General features: G+C 42.0%; 1 protein-coding gene across 2 annotated transcripts; it reads right to left on the minus strand.

Annotated features, from left to right (window-relative positions):
• Positions 1–552: 552 nt before the first annotated feature.
• LOC310872069 (bifunctional methylenetetrahydrofolate dehydrogenase/cyclohydrolase 2, mitochondrial-like) lies at positions 553–16,527 on the minus strand. 2 transcript variants are annotated; one of them, XM_083783763.1, is made up of 8 exons: positions 16,380–16,527; positions 14,654–14,838; positions 13,928–14,050; positions 13,138–13,290; positions 10,729–10,836; positions 7,514–7,606; positions 1,668–1,793; positions 553–1,146 (listed from the first exon to the last, which is right to left on the minus strand). In XM_083783763.1, exons 1-8 carry the CDS (start codon positions 16,523–16,525, stop codon positions 1,031–1,033), a joined length of 1,050 nt encoding a protein of 349 aa, XP_083639889.1. In that variant the 5' UTR covers positions 16,526–16,527; the 3' UTR covers positions 553–1,030. The 2 variants fall into 2 exon arrangements, with proteins under 2 accessions (XP_083639889.1, XP_083639890.1); XM_083783764.1 differs by lacking the exon at positions 13,928–14,050.
• Positions 16,528–18,337: the final 1,810 nt, after the last annotated feature.

Raw genomic sequence — 18,337 nt, forward strand, 5'->3', positions numbered from 1 at the left:
TGAACCCTATTCTTTAGAGCGAACTTTCTGCAAAATAGATCTACTACAAGCTCAAAACATGTCAGCGCTGTAAACACATGGTGTGCATACGATGTGTTATGCCATTTGATGTTGCAGAGGGGAAAAAATGAGGGGCCTAGTATGGTCTATACTCCCCCGTCTGGGGGTCTTCAATTAACAAAGTATAGGGTTTAAGATGTGATTCATATGCTCAATTTATACTCCATCGCATCCCAAAAGTACAGCTCCAATGGTCAATGTGTCGTGACATCTTGAAGATGTCGGCAAGCAACACTGTCAAGTGATATATCATGAATTAGATTGTGGGCTTGTAGATGATCTATATTTGCTATTTGTCATATTAAATCGTATAGGGCTAATGTGGTTAAGAAAATATCCCCCCTGTTAATTTCCTTAAAATAATTGAAGCCATGCCTCTGCTCAGAACTACCACTGTTTGCAGCCGACAGCTGTGTGTATTTCAAGCTTTAGATATTGGACTGACACAAGTTAAAGTATAAGTATATTCATCGGAATAAAGAGAAACCAATATACATGCCACAAAACCTTTTATTTAATGATTACTCTTTCCAGTAAATCTTGATACTAAAAAATGATCATAACCAGCTTCAGTAGAAAAGATATGAATCTCAAATCTCAAAAAAGTGATTTCTGAAAATAAATATTACAATATTTAAATGAGTATAGTGTGTGTGTGTGTGTGTGTGTGTGTGTGTGTGTGTGTGTGTGTGTGTGTGTGTGTGTGTGTGTGTGTGTGAGTGAGAGTGAGAGAAAGTCTACTGTTTTCTGTTTTGATTGGTGGTATTGTTGAGGTTTTCTGAGTTTAGTCCTACAGTAGCATACTTGTTGTGGTTGATGTCATATTTCCTTAAGGCAAGATGATAAGATCTGTACATTTTCCATAGGTGAGCAGTAGTGGATATACCTGTTGTGTGCGTGTGTGTGTGTGTGTGTGTGTGTGTGTGTGTGTGTGTGTGTGTGTGTGTGTGTGCGTGTGCGTGCGTCTGTGTTAATGCATCAGCGCATTCCTGGCAGCAGTCACAGTGTTCTTCATCAACATGGCGACCGTCATCGGCCCCACTCCTCCTGGGACTGGAGTAATGAAACCTGCCTTCTCCTTCACACCTGCGAGGAGCCAAAGATGGGTATTATTAAGTTAGTCTTTTACTGCAGTGTTTTGGGTACAAGGAATTTGTGTACTCATGCTAAGAGTTGATGTTTGCATGGAGGCTAAAGGTGAAATGGTGGCAGGAAACCAAATGTTGCAAAACCAATTTGCAAACTCTGTTGGCATTCCAAATCTAAAGAAACTCATTTTTGCTTTTTGGCACTACAGCAAGAGTTGTTTTGCTGTCCTCTATGCATGCAGAATTGCATTAATACACATAGCACCCGTTACATTAACTTTCTGACTCTCGGCTTCTGAGTGAAACGGCTTTCAAACTTAAGGTCTCGCTGTATTAAAGCTGGTGGCCCTGGAGTACACAATTCAGACACCAGATGGGGGTGTTGGCGGTACATGAGTTAATATGAGATTACACACAAAAAACATAAAAAACTAAGTGGGAATAGCATTGGACACTACAAAGTACAAGTACAAAAAGAAAAACAGAGAGATCTTACAGTATGTGGTTAAAGTTACTTACCTTCAAAGTCCACATCACCAATGAGTCGGAGCTTTCCTGTCCTTGAGTCCTTAATACGGTTGATTCCAACGTCAATGACTGCTGCCCCCTCTTTTACCATGTCTGCTGTGATCAGCCCAGGAATTCCTAATAGCACAAAGGACTACACGTTAACAACACATTACTGTACAAAGCACACTGTACATGTGGAAATATTCCTTCCCTGTGCTGAACTACAGTCAACGAGCCTGACACACTTTGTGTTTCAGCAACATCACATTTACATTTGTACAATCTCAGAGTTAAACTAGATAAAGTGCCCCTCAGGGCACAGGTCTCCACCAGCACAGGTCAGGTTGTGGCCTCCTGGTGGCGCTATAATAGGCCAATGTGAAAAGGGTGCCATTTCTTCTTGGATGGCTTGTTCCAAAAAATTGTTTTGCAAAAATCCACCTGTAGGTGGCACTATAACAGGCCAATGTGAAAAGGGTGGGATATAGTCCTCAGCCTAGTAGGAAAGTCAGTGAAAGATTTCACGTAAATTGCACCCTGCGTTCATAATTTGTTTTTCAAAAGTCGTCCTCCTGGTGGCGCTATAACAGGCCGTTCTGGAAAATTTGGGGCAGAGGTTCATCGTTGGCATCCAGGGAGTGTGTGCAAAATTTGGCAGGTGTACACAGAAGGACGGACGGACACACACACACACACGGACGGAGTGCAAAACATACTCTCTCCCAATGCCTGGTGGAGACAATTATTGTGCAGAGACTGCCATCTCCACACTCGATTTCTCCACTGATTCACATTCACAATTCCAAAACTTGAAAAAGTCTGAAAACTTGCAATTGAACGCAACAATGTAAACAACACCACCTTTCACCTCCTCTTAACTGCATTTTAATGAGTGGAACTGGAATGTATGCAATTTCACAACAGAGTATAATTACAATAAATACCTCTGTAAAAACTAAAATTATGAATTGATTTATTGTGTGGGCATTGGGTGGCTCGGTTTTGGTATCTATGGGAGCATGTAATGTATATGTGGAAAATGTACTGAAATTGTCATGTACATACATTATTGTTACGTCCCCAACAAAGAGGTCCAGGACAGGTGTTATTTTGTGCAAAAGTGCATTATTGGCTATTTCCCCTAATATAAGCCCTCAATGGGGGTTGGGTTTTTGTGCTAATTCGCTTATTTCCATCGAAATAAGTAGTAAAGTGTGCCACTCGGGATACTATTTACATTATGAATAGGGATGGAGCCCGAAAATCGGGTCCATTACAAACCCGTTTTCGGCATTTATCGAGACCCGAGTATCAATAAGCTTTTGGCTTGTCGAGGTATAGCCACAGCGGCTGATGTCATGGGCCGCTCGCTATAAAGGGGGCTTGGACGCGATGGGTGGTTGCGTGGTTCGTCATCGTTTGCCGTGGTGGAAGTATGGTGGAACGGGTGAAAAGTTTGGTAACATAAAAAAAAATCACACCCGTGTGAACTGAGTGGTGCAATAAGACGTATTCGGCCCAGGCCGTAGCGTAACGGTCTGGGCACCGGACTGGTGATCCAGTCGCGGTGTGCCGCGGGTTCGACTCCCGGACCCGACACGGCCTTTACCGCATGTCATCCCCCCATCTCTCTCCCGTTTCCTGTCAGCCTACTATCTGTCCCTTAAAAAATCAATAAAAAAGGCGTAAGCCGCAAAAAAAAAATCTTAAAAAAAAAAAAAACGTATTCAATGTGCAACTTCTCAGTCTATCGTGGGCCGAAAAGGCAGAGCTAAAAGCTCACAACGCGGTGCAACCAGACGCGTTGTGAGCTTGTAGATTGGCTATTTTTGGTGCGCGACACCGCCGTACGATGATATGTATACATTTCACTTTTAAAGTGACGGTACACAATGAACAGTTCCCTCTGTCTGTTAGAAAGGTACTGTATAAGGCCTATAGTAAAATGTAGTGCAAAGGGATGTCTTGGTTGGTTAAAATAAAGAGAAGATTATTAAAATATAATAAGCATATATATATATATATATACTGTATATATACAATTTACAATTTAGGCATTTAGCAGACGCTCTTAATCCAGAGCGACTTACAATAATCAAGAACAAAAGCATGGGAATACATCACAAAAGCATTTATCATAAAACATGCGTAAGCTAAGAAAGTAACAGTGGAATATCTATATTATGAGACTATACATATAAACTATATATATACTACTATACTATACATATGTACTATATAATATGCATATTTTGTTTCTGTGTGTGTGTGTGTGTGTGTGTGTGTGTGTGTGTGTGTGTGTGTGTGTGTGTGTGTGTGTGTGTGTGTCTTTGTAAGTGTGTATACACCTTAGAACTGTTTGGCATACAAACTCTCACAACTGGCCAATAAAAATAAGGTTCTGTTCTTTCCACAAAATAATAGCAAATGCTCGATAGTGCAGGGCTCGATAAGGACCCGGCTCAATAAGCCTGCTTGATAAGGTGATCGTTATCAATAAAACCTTAACGAGCTCCATCCCTAATTATGAAGAGGGGATATATACAAAAACATATAGATTTATGAGCGATGGAAATTAGCGAATGAGCATAACACCCCATAGCCCCATTCAATTCAATACAATTCAATGTAATTCATTGAGGGCTTATGGTAGAGGAAATAGCCAATAATGGCTTGGTGGGGACGGACGTAACAACTACAAATAAAGGTAATAAAGCCTTCTAGCATGGAATTCTCCTTTAAAGGAATATTCAGTGATTTCACTTAATTCAAATATCACTTATTTTTTTTGTTTTGTTGTGATAATCTACTATAGTGTGCTGACCATATAAGGAGTTCCTCCCTGTCCCCAGTTAACCCCTGGGGTCAAAAAACCTTTTTTGGCTAGGTGGCCCAGCCTTCATCCAATCAGGATAGAGAGGGGTCTTCCGCCAATCATGATCGAGCAGGGGCGGGCCTTGGTGTGTGCATGCTGTTGGCCTGTCGCGTGTACCCCCACTGTAGAGCGTGTGCATGTGCACATCTTGTTACCGGGGCGGACCGGGTTTTTTTTCTCCAAATCACCCAAATCACTGAATGCTCCTAAGTTTAATTGTCTGCTAACCAGTGACCACAATTACTTGTTTGGCAACAACTTAATCCTTAAAGGAGAATTCCATACTAAAAGGCTTTCTTACCTTTCTTTGTAGTTGTTACGTCCCCACCAAAGAGGTCCAGGTGTTATTTTGTGCAAAAGCTCCTTTTTGGCTATTTCCCCTACCATGAGCCCTACATGAATTGCATTGAATTGAATGGGAATTGAATGGGGCTATGGGGTGTTCGCTTATTTCCATCGCTCAAAATTATAATTTCTTTGTATATATCCTCTCTTCATAATGTCCCAAGCGGCACACTTTACTACTTATTTAGATGGAAATAAGCGAATTAGCATAACACCCCATAGCCCCATTCAATTCCCATTCAATGCAATGCAATTCATTGAGGGCTTATGGTAGGGAAAATAGCCAATAAGGAGTTTTTGCACAAAAAAACACCTGGACCTCTTTGGTGGGGACGTAACAACTACAAAGAAAGGTAAGAAAGATAAGAAAGCATTCTAGCATGGAATTCTCCTTTAACACAAACAGGATTTCCAACCACACTAATCCCAGACATGTGCTAATTCCCATATGACACGAAAACAGTTGTTGATTCTTCAATAGCACGAAAATAACCAGGATTTAATTAATCACAATGTAAATAGAATACATTTTTACCTAAGAAATAAAATAAAAACTAACGGCAATTTTTTTTCATGATGTGCAAAATCAGTCTCACTGAAATGGAGAAATTCAGTAGAAAAACAAGTCAAATTAAACTTGTACGAAAAGTTCAATAAGGAAGCTCCTTTCTCTCACTGAGCTCTCTTTCATTCACTTTTTGTTGATTTCTACATCACTTCTGCTTTTCCTTGCTGTCAAAACGTTTCATTCATTCCAAGCATGAGCATACCTAGCCAATCAGACTCTTCCAATTTGAAGTTAGCCAATTAGGTGATGGTATCCGATTCTCCGTACACATTTATACCACTGCCACTGAACCTGTGATTCTCTTTCAGACTGAGCATTGTGCAACACGTACCTACCTCCATCATGTTATGGCCTCCATTTTTGTCTCATCTTTCTAAAGCCACTATTTGGGGATTTAGGAGTGGGGAAAGGGTGTTCCCCCACTAAAGTTGGTATTTTGGTTACCTGTCTAAATCCCTTAAACACCTCTGTTACCCGTTATATTATGCATAGGTGTGGTTTGAGCGTTTCAATAATTAAACCAAATTTAACCAATCACCAGTCTTGGCTTTAACAGATCCCTTTAAGAGATCCCTTAAGCCTTAACCATTGCCCGTTAGTGCTATATTGCTTCATAGCCGCTGCCCTGAAGTCTCTGCTGCGCAAGACTTCTTCTGATTATAGGGAAATTACAAAGAGATAGGATAATAAGGAGAGATAAGGCAACCTACTCTGTGCCTGCAGACATCTCCATTGAGGCGTGCGCGGCGTGCACTGCACTGCTCTACCGAACTAATTTGGCACGGTTTACGGGTGCTTTTAAACTCCACTCCACATCGACTTCCCAAATGTATGTGACCAAAATAGCAATTTAGGGGAAAGCGTGCCAACACGCCCATGACCACACCTCTAGGTGCAAATACCGGTTTCGGCAAAAAATATAGTGGGTGACGCGGGACGAAAATACCATTAAGGGACAGAGAAAGCTCCTACTGTATATTCGTAATTTTCAGGCAGCAGGTTTCCTGTATTTCTACACTGATTCATCTTAAATAAATCATAAGAAATACAAAAGGGGGGGGGGGGGGGGGGGGAAAGAGTACTGCAACAATAACATAATTTACCTGTAACAGTAAACAGTGACAGGCAAAAGTGTTCAGGGAAATGCCTGGACTTAGTGTGCATAAATACTTCCATTCCATAATGTATATACTGGTATAGGCTAGATGTGATTTTTGGAAAATTAACTAATTCAAACACCAATACTCAATGCAGAGGATACATTAAAAAACAAAACAAAAAAACAACACACACACATTTTGTAAACTGGCTTGATTTTCATATGATCCGACCTATACGGACATATCATTTGCTTTAAGGTGCTATAAATTACATTTTAAGGTTAGTGGTCACCGTGGTCAAATGGTGGCTTTTTTATTTTGGAACAAAACCTTTCAAAAGTAAAGAACAGGCATATACTCCATATTTGTATGGAGTATGATGTGTATAGTACAGTAAGCATCTGGATTGAAATGGTGGACAAACTCCCCAGAGGGGGAAATCAGGAGCGTCGTCTGCTACAAAGAGAAATGTTCCACATTTATAATTTGAACACTATGGCCCCATACGGTCTAAACGAAGAGTTCGATATCAAACCATTCCTGTCAATATGTTTGGTCTTTTTAACTACGTTATTACATAGAACAGTGTATGTGTAGGCTACTCTCTGTATAGCTCAGGGAGCTGTTTCTACACTTGGATGTGGTTATGATATGGGTTCTTGATGTTTGTATGTGTGTATGATTTCTTCCCCTGGTGGCCACACAGGGATAATCCCTTCAATCCCAAATAGGGACTGTGTCCACATTGTGCGATTGCTTATCATTGATTTATTTCTGCCCACTTATACCATACCTGTCCTATATGCGCTGCTATCCAATATACCTGTCGAAGGCCTTTGTAAATAAAAATTTTGGGGAGCTTTCAAAACAGTGTTTTTGTTCGAGCACCCGTTGAATTAGCCTGGGATGTGCGTGCACCTCCTGACCACTTTAGTACAGTAAGCATGACAGTGAATCAATTGATTACCTGCAGCTGCAATAACGATATCAGCCAGGCTTGTTAGCTCCTTCAGTCTCTCTCTAGGGGTACACCTGTGGGCGATGGTCACTGTGGCGTCACCTGAGGGGCAATGGAATTTAAAATGAAGGAAAGGAATAAAGAGTATGAATCAACAATGCAATGTCATGCTCAAAGCTAGTGTCAAGCTGTGTCTCATTTGCAAGGAATATCCCTGACTACGTACCAGATTATTATCTGGAACTTTACCGTCCAAAAAGTGCCTCAGGCCTCATGAACACGTACCAAACACCAATCAAGCAAAGGTTTGGTCGTTTTTTTGGGCCACCACAATGCTTTTCCAATGGGAGTCACATGGTTTGACCAAACATTTTTGTTTGATGAGGGGGGAGGGGCAGAACACCACCAGCAATCAGCAATCAAACACAAATGTTTGATCAAACCATGTGACTTTTTTAAACTGGCCCCCGTAAAATCGGAATCCTTTATGATGAATTCCTGTTCTGTTCTGTTCTTTGGCTATATAGAAGTGTCTATTTGTACGTCTCTAAATGTTTTGATGAATTGAACAAGGTGGACCCTCTTGTAAACAAGTGTAATGCTTTATTGGGTCGTCCACTCACAGTTAACAGTCTTTTGTATTGAGTTGTGCTTGAAATGTACTGTAATTCTGAAAAACTGTTAATACATATTTCAATCAATCAATCAAAATCCCATTGGAAAAGCATTATGGTGGCCCAAAAAAACAAAAAAGCGACCAAACATTGCTTGATTGGTGTTTGGTACATGTGAATGAGGCCTCAGAGAACTTTAATGATTCAGAGGATATTTGAATGGAGGGGGTGGGGTGGGGTGGGGTATGAAGGGAGACAAAGACAGTGGGAAGGGCTCTAGCATAAGAGGAATGGAGAGCAAGTCACAGCACATCAGACCTCCATGTGTGTCAAGGGAGGGATACTGTATGTGGGGAGATAGAAATATGCGAGACCCTTCAGCTCGACTTCCGAGTTCAACAGGTGAAACGACCCGAAGGGGCCCATGTAGACTTAGTGTTGTAAATGGCTATTTCCGTTTAGTGTCTCTCTTTTGGAGAATCCTGGAGGCAACCCGTGTTAAAGATCATCAGAGATGTTGCTAGGTTACATTCTGAGGGAACAGAGTGGCATGTATAACCACATTCTGACAAGGGTTAGCTCATGCTAGTCCGGTTTCAGTTCTCCTGGGTTTATCGTACCAGACAAAATACTAGAACATGTACAACAGATCTTGATGCAAGCTTCCGAGAAGACAACAAAAACAATCTTGTAACGTAATTTTCTCCAAATTAGGCTCAACACTGACACCTTCACTGAGCTGGCTCACCTCCCTATAACCATGAGCTTGAGCACACTTGCCTTGGAATTTCTCAGCAGTGCACCTCGGTCAATTATTGCCAAAGTCTGTCTTCATATTAATATCTCTGGGATGGGTGATAATAGTCCCTGCATGTACTCCTACAGGCTGGGGCGACACCTGTCAGCAGGGAGTGTTGGGCGGGACGAGTAGGACAAAGGCCCTACGTCCTCCCGGTGGGGGCTCCTCACTGGCATGTGAGTCAGTAAGATACAACAGCAGTGATAGCACAGAAATGTGTGCGGAGAAGAATGAATTGGCATAACGACTAAATTGGGAGAAACAGGGGGTAAAAAATAATTGGCTACTCTAAAATGTTATAAATAAATAAAATAAGAAGAAAATACTAGGAGTAGTAAAAGTATATTTACAGAAAAACTGTGGGTGGTGGCAAGCTAGTAGACGGGTGCTCTTTTCTGTGAAGGAGGGTATACTAGTGTGATTCATAGTCTAGCAGTGAGTCACAGAGGATATTCAGATTCTAAGGAATTGAGATATGGGGAATGCCGGAAATGTTTGAAAATGGTTCCCATCAGAACCCTATTATGTGGTCATGACATTTATCAAGGCCTGATAACCAGTGGTTCGGTGGCTGACAACCAGTGCAGTTATACAATGCAAAATAGTTTCTATATAATTAATGTAGTACATGTTCTAGTAGTGATCGAGTCTACATCTTTCTACGTCACAGGACAGGATCAGTCGTCAACGATCAAACTCTTCTACAGCAATTTTGTTTGCAATTTTGCACTTATTTAGACACGGTTATTCAGATCTACGTGTTGCTTTGATCAAGATTGTTCCGGTTCATGCCCAGTGCTCTTGCCCCATATTAACGTTAAATTCCATCCTGCATTTCCCCAAAACCACTCCCGCCTTCTTCCTGCAGCCATACGTGGGATTGCCAGCCCACATTGCCAAACAATCAGTTCCTGCACGGCCCCATAAGGACGTGTAGCAGCAGCTATTGTTTGATAACGAGGCGGAGGGTAATTGTGCTCTCCCCTTTCATCAGTCTCACTGTGATGGACACTTTTAATTTATGGTCATCAGATTTGTGCCAGGGAAAGTCGAGATGGCGCAACAGCTTTTGAATACACAGCAACCCAATGCACTGGTATTGCTCATGTGAGGCAATACCAGTGTTTCATTATGTCCCCAACAATATGCAATACCCACACAGAGACAAGCAGGTCCCTGTGTCTCTAAGTGGGTCTTGAATATTGTCTGGATCATAATGAAACACAGGTGGGGGCGACAGTGGCTTAGGGGAGTGGCCGGTAGATAGAGTGGCTGGACCGCGAGGTTCCCAGTTCGATCCCGGTATCCTTGAGCAAGACACTGAATCCCGGCGAATTGCTCCTGATGTGCAGGTTGGTGCCTTGCATGTTTTCGTATGAATGGATGAATGTAATGCACAATCTATGTAATATAGCAAGCAAGAATGTGTGCGCACACACACACACACACACACACACATTCATTCTTTATTTGAAATCACGAATTAGATACTTAGAATGTTTATCTTGGAATGCCTGGTCAAAGACACAGCCCACCTCCAGAATCAGGACCTCCTTGTGACTGGTGTCAACAAAGGCAACATCAGGTGTATTTGGGATGTTAGCAAAGACATTGTATGCACAGCTAAACCAATCTGGTAACACACACACACACACACACACACACACACACACACACACACACACACACACACACACACACACACACACACACACACACACACACACACACACACACACACACACACACACACACACACACACACACACACACACACACACACACACACACACACACACACACACATATACCTCCAGGACGTTCATGGTTCCGGTCAGTATGCAGCAACATGGCGATAGGCATCCCCACATTTTTGGAACGCCCAGCCACCAGCACATTCTTTCCCACTGTCTCTATACCTGCACAGATAAAAATGCACACCGATTGGTTGATTGGTTGCAATAGAGGTTCAATGTTGTACTTTATTGTCATCTTGTGTATACATACTGTAAGAGTAAAACCTATTTTGGTTTGGCAGCACATGATCACTGAGACCCATCATGTGAAGCCCATCAAAGGACAAAGTTTATAGAAGTATAAATTGGGAATATGCGGCAATGAGCACTATAAATAAACGTATCTCCGGATGTCTGAGTGAAGTGAACAGTAAAGGAGACAAATGAGACACACACACTGCCAGTAGTAATATTTAATCTATGTGCCTGATCAAAGACAAACTATGTTTTGGTAGTCTGTCATACTAAACCGTGCACCGCACTCTGGCACCACAATGTCGCGCCCATCCCAGTTAACACATCTTTTGTCGGCAAAGACAAAAGTGATTGATGGAAGAGTGGGAGGATAGGTATGCATATGTTTGGTGTGGCTGAATCGAAACCGGGATAATTTAATCTTAGGTGGATAGACTGGGTACTTTTTGAAAAATCTGTGCAACCTGATTGTTCTGTTATATTTTTATAGCTTTACCATATATTTCATGGATATAATACGGTGTCACATAATCATTCCATTCTCAGACCATTCTAAAGAACTTGTTAAAGTCCTGATGGGGGGAAATATCAATCATTTTCATTTAACTCTTTAATTCTTTAAGTATTCAAGTATTAAAAATCGAAATTCCTTATTCCACCATTATGAGTTGATTTGTGATAAATAGTTACTACAGTTATTAGACTGGTCATAAGAATAATAGTGCCCTTTCGCACTGTGACAAATGTAATGCAATAGATGCAAATCTTCTTCACAGCTTCACCCTTTGCCCTCGGATACAAAGATATTGGATTAAGATATTAGAGACACTCTCTGATATTTTGAGTATTCATCCTGTACTAATTATTCTGGGTTTGTCAGACTCCATGCCTATGTTGACGAGAGCACAGAAGCAACTCTTCTCATATGGTCTGATACTCTGATTACAGGAAAAAAAACAAATTTTGACATTTCTGCATTTAAGCATTGGCTAAATGAAATGACTAGTACACTTCATCTTGAGAGAATAAGGTATTTCCTGAGAAACAGGGAGAGACAATTTGATAAGGTTTGGCTGCCCATTGTCCATTACTTGAGTAGGAACAATTAATAGACAGGATACCACTGATATTTTATTCTATAGTATGCAGTGTCAGTGTCACTGATCAGTATGGGTGGGAGGGTTGAGGGTTTTCTTTCTATTTTTTGTCTTTGTATTTTTTATTTTATTTTTTGTTTTCTATAAAAGAAGAATGTACATCACAATGTTTGTGTAACAATTTATAATCTGTTCTCAATAAAAACCTATTTGACAAAAAAATTAAATAATAGTGCCCTAAAACACATTCAGGCCAAGCATTATTATAGTATCATGCGTCAAACAATCTAGCCAAACAATGTTTGGTTTGAAATTCTGCCAATATGGCACATATTTAAATAAATGAATAATATGGGAGGGAAATATTGAGAGGAAATCCTATAAATAATATCTGTGCTGCTGTGTCTCGTTTCAGCAGACATGAGACATCAGAATGAGAAATGTCACAAGAAAAGTTTAGTCTGTAAATGTCGAAGTCATCTTGCTCAGCTCTAGTTTAAATAGTTAAAATTAAATAGATTTAGTCTGTGCTTCACTCCCTTGCCAATGATGACTCTGTAAAAGAAAATGATCATGTGGCGCCATCTAAAGGCAATAGAAAGCTAGGAGCACATATAGATAAGCTATCTCTGTTTACAACTGACAATTTATCATACATCCTGGGTGATTGTGTTCAGAACTGGGAGCTGATGGTGATGATAGCAATCCATCTCCCAGGGGTCTAGGTATGTTCTTGGCTGATAACTCTACAATAAACGTCTCTCACCTATTTACTGTACTTACCTCACATTTCATGTGACTTAATCGTATGTGGATGCAATTTATCCTCATTAAATATATAAATAGAATTATGTTTAAAAAAAAAGAATCTTTTCTAGTCGGATATACTTCAGATTGCACTCCCTCTGGGGGAGCGTTAATTTAACTAAGGGCAAAACATGACCTGTAAAGTTATATATCCGTAACTCACTCTCTTTACTGCTGATTTGGCCTTACAAAAACTACTAGTCTACTAGTGATGCACGGGCCGGCACGTTGCCCGCAGGTCCCGCGGGGCGGGCGGACGGGTCAAGGTTTTCAGCGCAATTATCGCGCGGCGGGTCACTGCCTTGTCGTGTTCAAAAGGGTTTACCTGCTCTTTTAATGATCTCCCAGACAGCAGCGGGTGTGGCAGGCACCATTGACCTCTGGTCCAGACACAGCTTGCCGATATTTACAATGTGGAATCCATCCACATCCTTCTCTGGTGCGATGGCATTACACACAGCCCGCTCATTGATGTGCTCTACACAAGGTGGAAGATGCACAAACGTTCAATGATTATGTTCCGTTTTAATTCCCATTTCTTCTATACTAAGTAATCATTCAAGCGTTTAAGCCTGACCAGGGTCCACCAGGGGTCTGTCCTTGGCCCATATTCCTTTTTTCCCTGTACACAAAATATTTTCGACAAACATAATAAATAAATAATAATCTACAAGCTCACAACGTGTCGCGTTGCAACAAGGCTGTGATCTTGAAGATCTAATTCACCGAATGTTCGGCTATAAGAATAGGGATGCTAGAGTAGATGCTAGGGTAGAAATGTCAGGCCTGAGTAAAAACGGGTTTGACTACAGACAAATAAAATGTCCGCCTTTTGAATTGTGCAGGAGGATGCTATACGCACACCAGTCTTAAGGATGCCAGCTCAAGTCTTAAAAAGTCAAAAGAGTGGCCGCACACACTGATAGCCAAAGTGCCAATTATTTATTAGGACGCAGAGTGAGAAACCAACGTTTCGGCAGATGCAACTGCCGAAATGTTGGTTTCTCACTTCTAATTTTTATTTTTTAATTGTTCAATTCAAAAGACAAAAGAGTAGCCGTCTTTTGAAATGAGTTTTCTTTTTTTAGAATGGGCAGTAGAATTATTTTATTTACCAGGGAGTGGCAGCTGTACTAGCAGACCGCTGACCTTCCAGTCACGGTTCATTTGGTCAATCAACTCTAGAAGTTCCTCTTGGGACACCGAGCTGGGATAAACCACTGTATCACTGGAGATACCTAGACGCACATAGCGGAAAACAAAACAATGGTAAATGGTGCATTTATATGGTGCCTTTCTCAAAAGCGCTTTACAATGGGCATAACATTCACCCATTCACACACAGTTGCACGCACACACACACACACACACACACACACACACACACACACACACACACACACACACACACACACACACACACACACACACACACACACACACACACACACACACACACACACACACACACACACAAATGGTAAATGGTGCATTGATATAGCGCCTTTATCCAAGGCGCTTTACATAGATTGTGCATTACATTCACACATTCATACACTGATGGCGGCGGAAACCATGCAAGGCACCAATCAGCACATCGGGAGCAATTAGGGGTTCAGTGTCTTGCTCAAGGACACTTCGACACTAACTCTGGGGGAGCCCGGGTTCAAACTGGCAACCTTGCAGTTACCATCCAGCCACTCTACCCCTGAGCCACCGTCGCCCCACACAGCAGAGGAAGTCACCATGCAAGGCACCAACCAATCTGTAAGGTAGAGTATGTTCATAATATAACTGTGGTAACTTGTGTTACGGAGGTGTGGTGTATGATGATGTCTGACCTAGTATGCTGGCTGCCTTGGTCTTGTTCCTAACATAGGTGCGACTGGCCGGATCGTCCCCCACCAACACCACTCTGAGGTGGGGTCTCATGTTGCCCTGGGCCATCAGCTCCTCCACATCATCCTGGATCTCTCTGTGTAGCTGACGAGCCAGCTCTGTTCCAGAAATCACCACAGCCGCATGTCTGGTCCATAGTATACCACCATGGAAGACAGAAATCCATGCACACCATCACACAATGAATAATGTTGTGAAATTGCTAAATAAAATAGAGAATAATCTAAATAAAATATATTAGATTTTCTATTTTTTTGTTGTTTACTTTATTTGGACCAAGATCCCCCCCCCCCTCCTTGTCCAATGATGCACTCACTCCAAGTGCTCCCATTCTTGTTAAGAACAAGACTTATGGAACATCCCAGTTATAGATCATAGGTTGTAGGTCAACACATTACCATGTGATGTTCTTGCTTACTGTAAATCGCTCTGGATTAAGAACGTCTGCTAAATGCCTGAATTGTAAATTATAGTCCAAAGAAAAATGGTGAAGGAAATTACATTCCGGTATTCTCACTAACACTGATACAAATCCTTCAGAAGAAAACATTTCAAGGGAGAGGAGAGTATGATATTTTTCTAATAAAAAATCATATTAGAGGCCTACAAAATCCATATGTGCTTAACAGCTACTGGCTTTGGTGTTTTGTTTTTATTGAATACTTTAGTCAAAAATGTAAACACCTGGTAGCCTATACGTTCAGGCTAAACTAAAGAGAGGATAACACAAGGGTTTCCATTGTGGTACACAAAAGTCCTGGGGACTGGGGTTTCCATTGTGGTACGTCCACAATGGAAAACCCAGTCCCCAGGACTTTTTTGTGTTATCCTCATAGCAATCTGAGAATCCCATCGTCAAATATTCGGGAAAACAGCGCCTCCCCTGTTGTTCCTCGAAATTTAGTTAGTTGACGCGAGGCAACAGTCTGTCTTGAGAGACTATCCTCACAGTGGTAGGCTACGTCCTACGTAATACAATAATTCATCAGAATAACACAATCATTCTATGTCATCAACAAATACAAAACATTGTATGTACAAAGGATAAAAGAGCAGTTGGTGTGTGTGTGTGTGTGTGTGTGTGTGTGTGTGTGTGTGTGTGTGTGTGTGTGTGTGTGTGTGTGTGTGTGTGTGTGTGTGTGGGGGGGGGGGTAAAGTAAAGTACATTTCTGGTTCCCTGGAAACAGCTGACTGACGTGCCAGGACAAACATGAAACAGGTGCTCATGAGTTGACAGATGACGGTTGAAGCATGATGATGACCCTCTCACCCTACTGTCCCACGGATAACCTTGACAATCTATCTCACTCCTATCTCCCCCCCCCCCCCCCCCCTTGTTTGCAACGCTCACCGCAGCCAACATTACTCCAAATGCGTGCAATGCTCTTCACGCAAGGCAACACAGGACTTATGTAATACGAACACTAGGCTACTGTCAATTTGTTGACAGTAGGCACTAGGCAGCCTAGGCTATATTCAGTTTTTATCAGGTCGGAAATCTAACCTCGTGGCATTCTGCTAAATCTGCACCTGCACTGCTGTCACTCACGTCATCTCTCACACGTGACGACAGACATTCCATGCACCGGCAAAAGCACAGGACATCCATCCGTCTGCGAGAGGACTGTTTACTTACATTATTTATTATTATTATTATTAATTGTTTACCTTATCACTGATTGGCACAGATGTCTTCTCTGATTCTCGCATTTTCTGTGCGTCCGCAATTTCGCACGGCAGCAGTGATGGTGTAACGCTATTAATCCGCTACAGATTCTGAAGGAGGAGCGTGGCGGTGGAACACAAGCCGCCATGTTTGCGTGTCAGAGCTATTGTTGTGCACGTGTGTGTGTTTGTGTGTGTGTGTGTGTGCGTGTACGTGCATGCGTGTGCACGCGCGCGTGTAAAAGGGGCAGGGCAGTGAGGAGTGAATTACTGGTCCCTGAGGATTACATTCTGCGCTGTAGTAGGCGGCAGTGGGTTTGTTTTTTTATTGTGTAGAGTATCTTCCATACCAGTGGTGCAATCAGAGAGTATCATCATAGACTCCTTTAAAACCGCACTCAAAGTCAGAGGGCACCTATACTGACGGCTGCAATTCAAAACTGGCCCCTGTCAAATCTGAGTCCCACCCACCCCCTCTTCCTATTATCATACATGGGCAACTGGTGGCCCGGGGGCCACATGCGGCCCCCACCTTCACTTAATGTGGCCCTCGTGTTACAATTCTAATAGTGTGGTATGAGGCGTCAAAAGAACAGCTCCCGTAGGATTTTTGTGCTAAAATTGATTTTTTTGCAGATCTTGGTTCTATAGGGTCCAAACTATGAGAAAATGATGGGGTTCAAATTTTCCCGACCCCCACCCCGTTTCTGGGGGGGTCATCTATTTGGGACCTCCCAGAACAGTATGCCAGCCAGTTAATGTCCGATTTTCATAATATTAGAATTGTTTAGTATGTTTTAAAACATTCTGAGTTGATTTCTTAAACTTTTAAAGTGGTCAAAATAATATTTTTTGACTTTTGGTAGGGGTGTTTCCTCACCTGGGACCTCCCGGACTGACCCCTGGGCCTATCCCAGTTCTCATTACATTCCTTGCTCTGCTCCTGCTCCAGAATATTGTCAAATTAGATCATAAAAGAAGCATAAAAGTATTTGTAGCTGGGCTCTGATATAAAAAAATAGTAGTAGCCAATACCACGGGTCTTCCACAGGGGGCCCATGACCCCTAGGGGGTCCTCAGAGTTACTATACAGGGGCCCACCAAATCATTGTGGGATGGGAACTTTTTTATTTTTTTACATTAAACCACTTGAACCGTAGCATCCCTTTTCCAAGGAGAACTTTAGCCAACAATAGCTGATCTACAAGGTTGTAGTTTGAGCTTGTAGATCAGCTATTTTCAAAATAAGGTGCCTCAGACCCAAGTGTAGCAAATATTGCTGCTAAATAAAGATCAGCCAAGATCAGCCAGGCTGCTGCTGTCTTTCTCTTTTCTCTTTGTCTTTCTGTTGTCGCCGTCGGTCAGGTGACTGGGAGGGCTACTTGTCATCCTTAGAGGAACTCATCAAGTATTTCTTTGCTCGTGATCTCCTTAAATATGCTCGACTGATGCCAGTCTATCTTGCCCAAATGAACGCTCTTGAACAGGATGACCCAGAAACAAAGAACGCCTGAAGTCAGGTGAATTTGTGGTGGCAAAGTCAGAGATACCGTTCACTCATCTCTTCACAGATCAAGCCCTTGAGCAGGAAATCAAGAAGCTAAAGGGACATGGTGGGATGGTTGGACTCAGTAGAGATGAAGCAGCTCTGGACCGACTACTACGACTAGTCACTACCACACCTCATCTTTCTGGTCTAGTGAATCAATACCTCAACAGCTTCCCAAAAGCTTCCAGGTCTTCAAGGAAAGAACATTATCTGCTCTCAGGAGAGATTGCATTGAGGTCAAGAGAAAATGCTCTCAAGCAATGTAAATTGATTGAGTTGCACTGTGGAGGCAATCTGTTCAAAGAGAACACACCATTGAAGAGTCTGGTTTCATCAGCGCTTGTGTCAGATGGGGCAAAAAATGACATTTTTCCTGGGCCTACACAATTTTCCTGGGCCTACACAATTTATC

The sequence above is a fragment of the Protomyctophum parallelum genome, assembly GCF_964188405.1.
Source record: "Protomyctophum parallelum genome assembly, chromosome: 15".
NCBI classification, from domain to species: domain Eukaryota; kingdom Metazoa; phylum Chordata; class Actinopteri; order Myctophiformes; family Myctophidae; genus Protomyctophum; species Protomyctophum parallelum.

Excerpts from the sequence above, each read along its gene's own strand:
- LOC310872069 (XM_083783763.1), bottom strand. The coding sequence starts at position 16,525 with ATGGCGGCTTGTGTTCCACCGCCACGCTCCTCCTTCAGAATCTGTAGC. Across the intron at positions 14,051-14,653 it reads CAAGGCAGCCAGCATACTAG|GTATCTCCAGTGATACAGTG; the intron begins GTCAGACATCAT and ends ATGTGCGTCTAG. Across the intron at positions 1,794-7,513 it reads TATCGTTATTGCAGCTGCAG|GAATTCCTGGGCTGATCACA; the intron begins GTAATCAATTGA and ends TTGTGCTATTAG.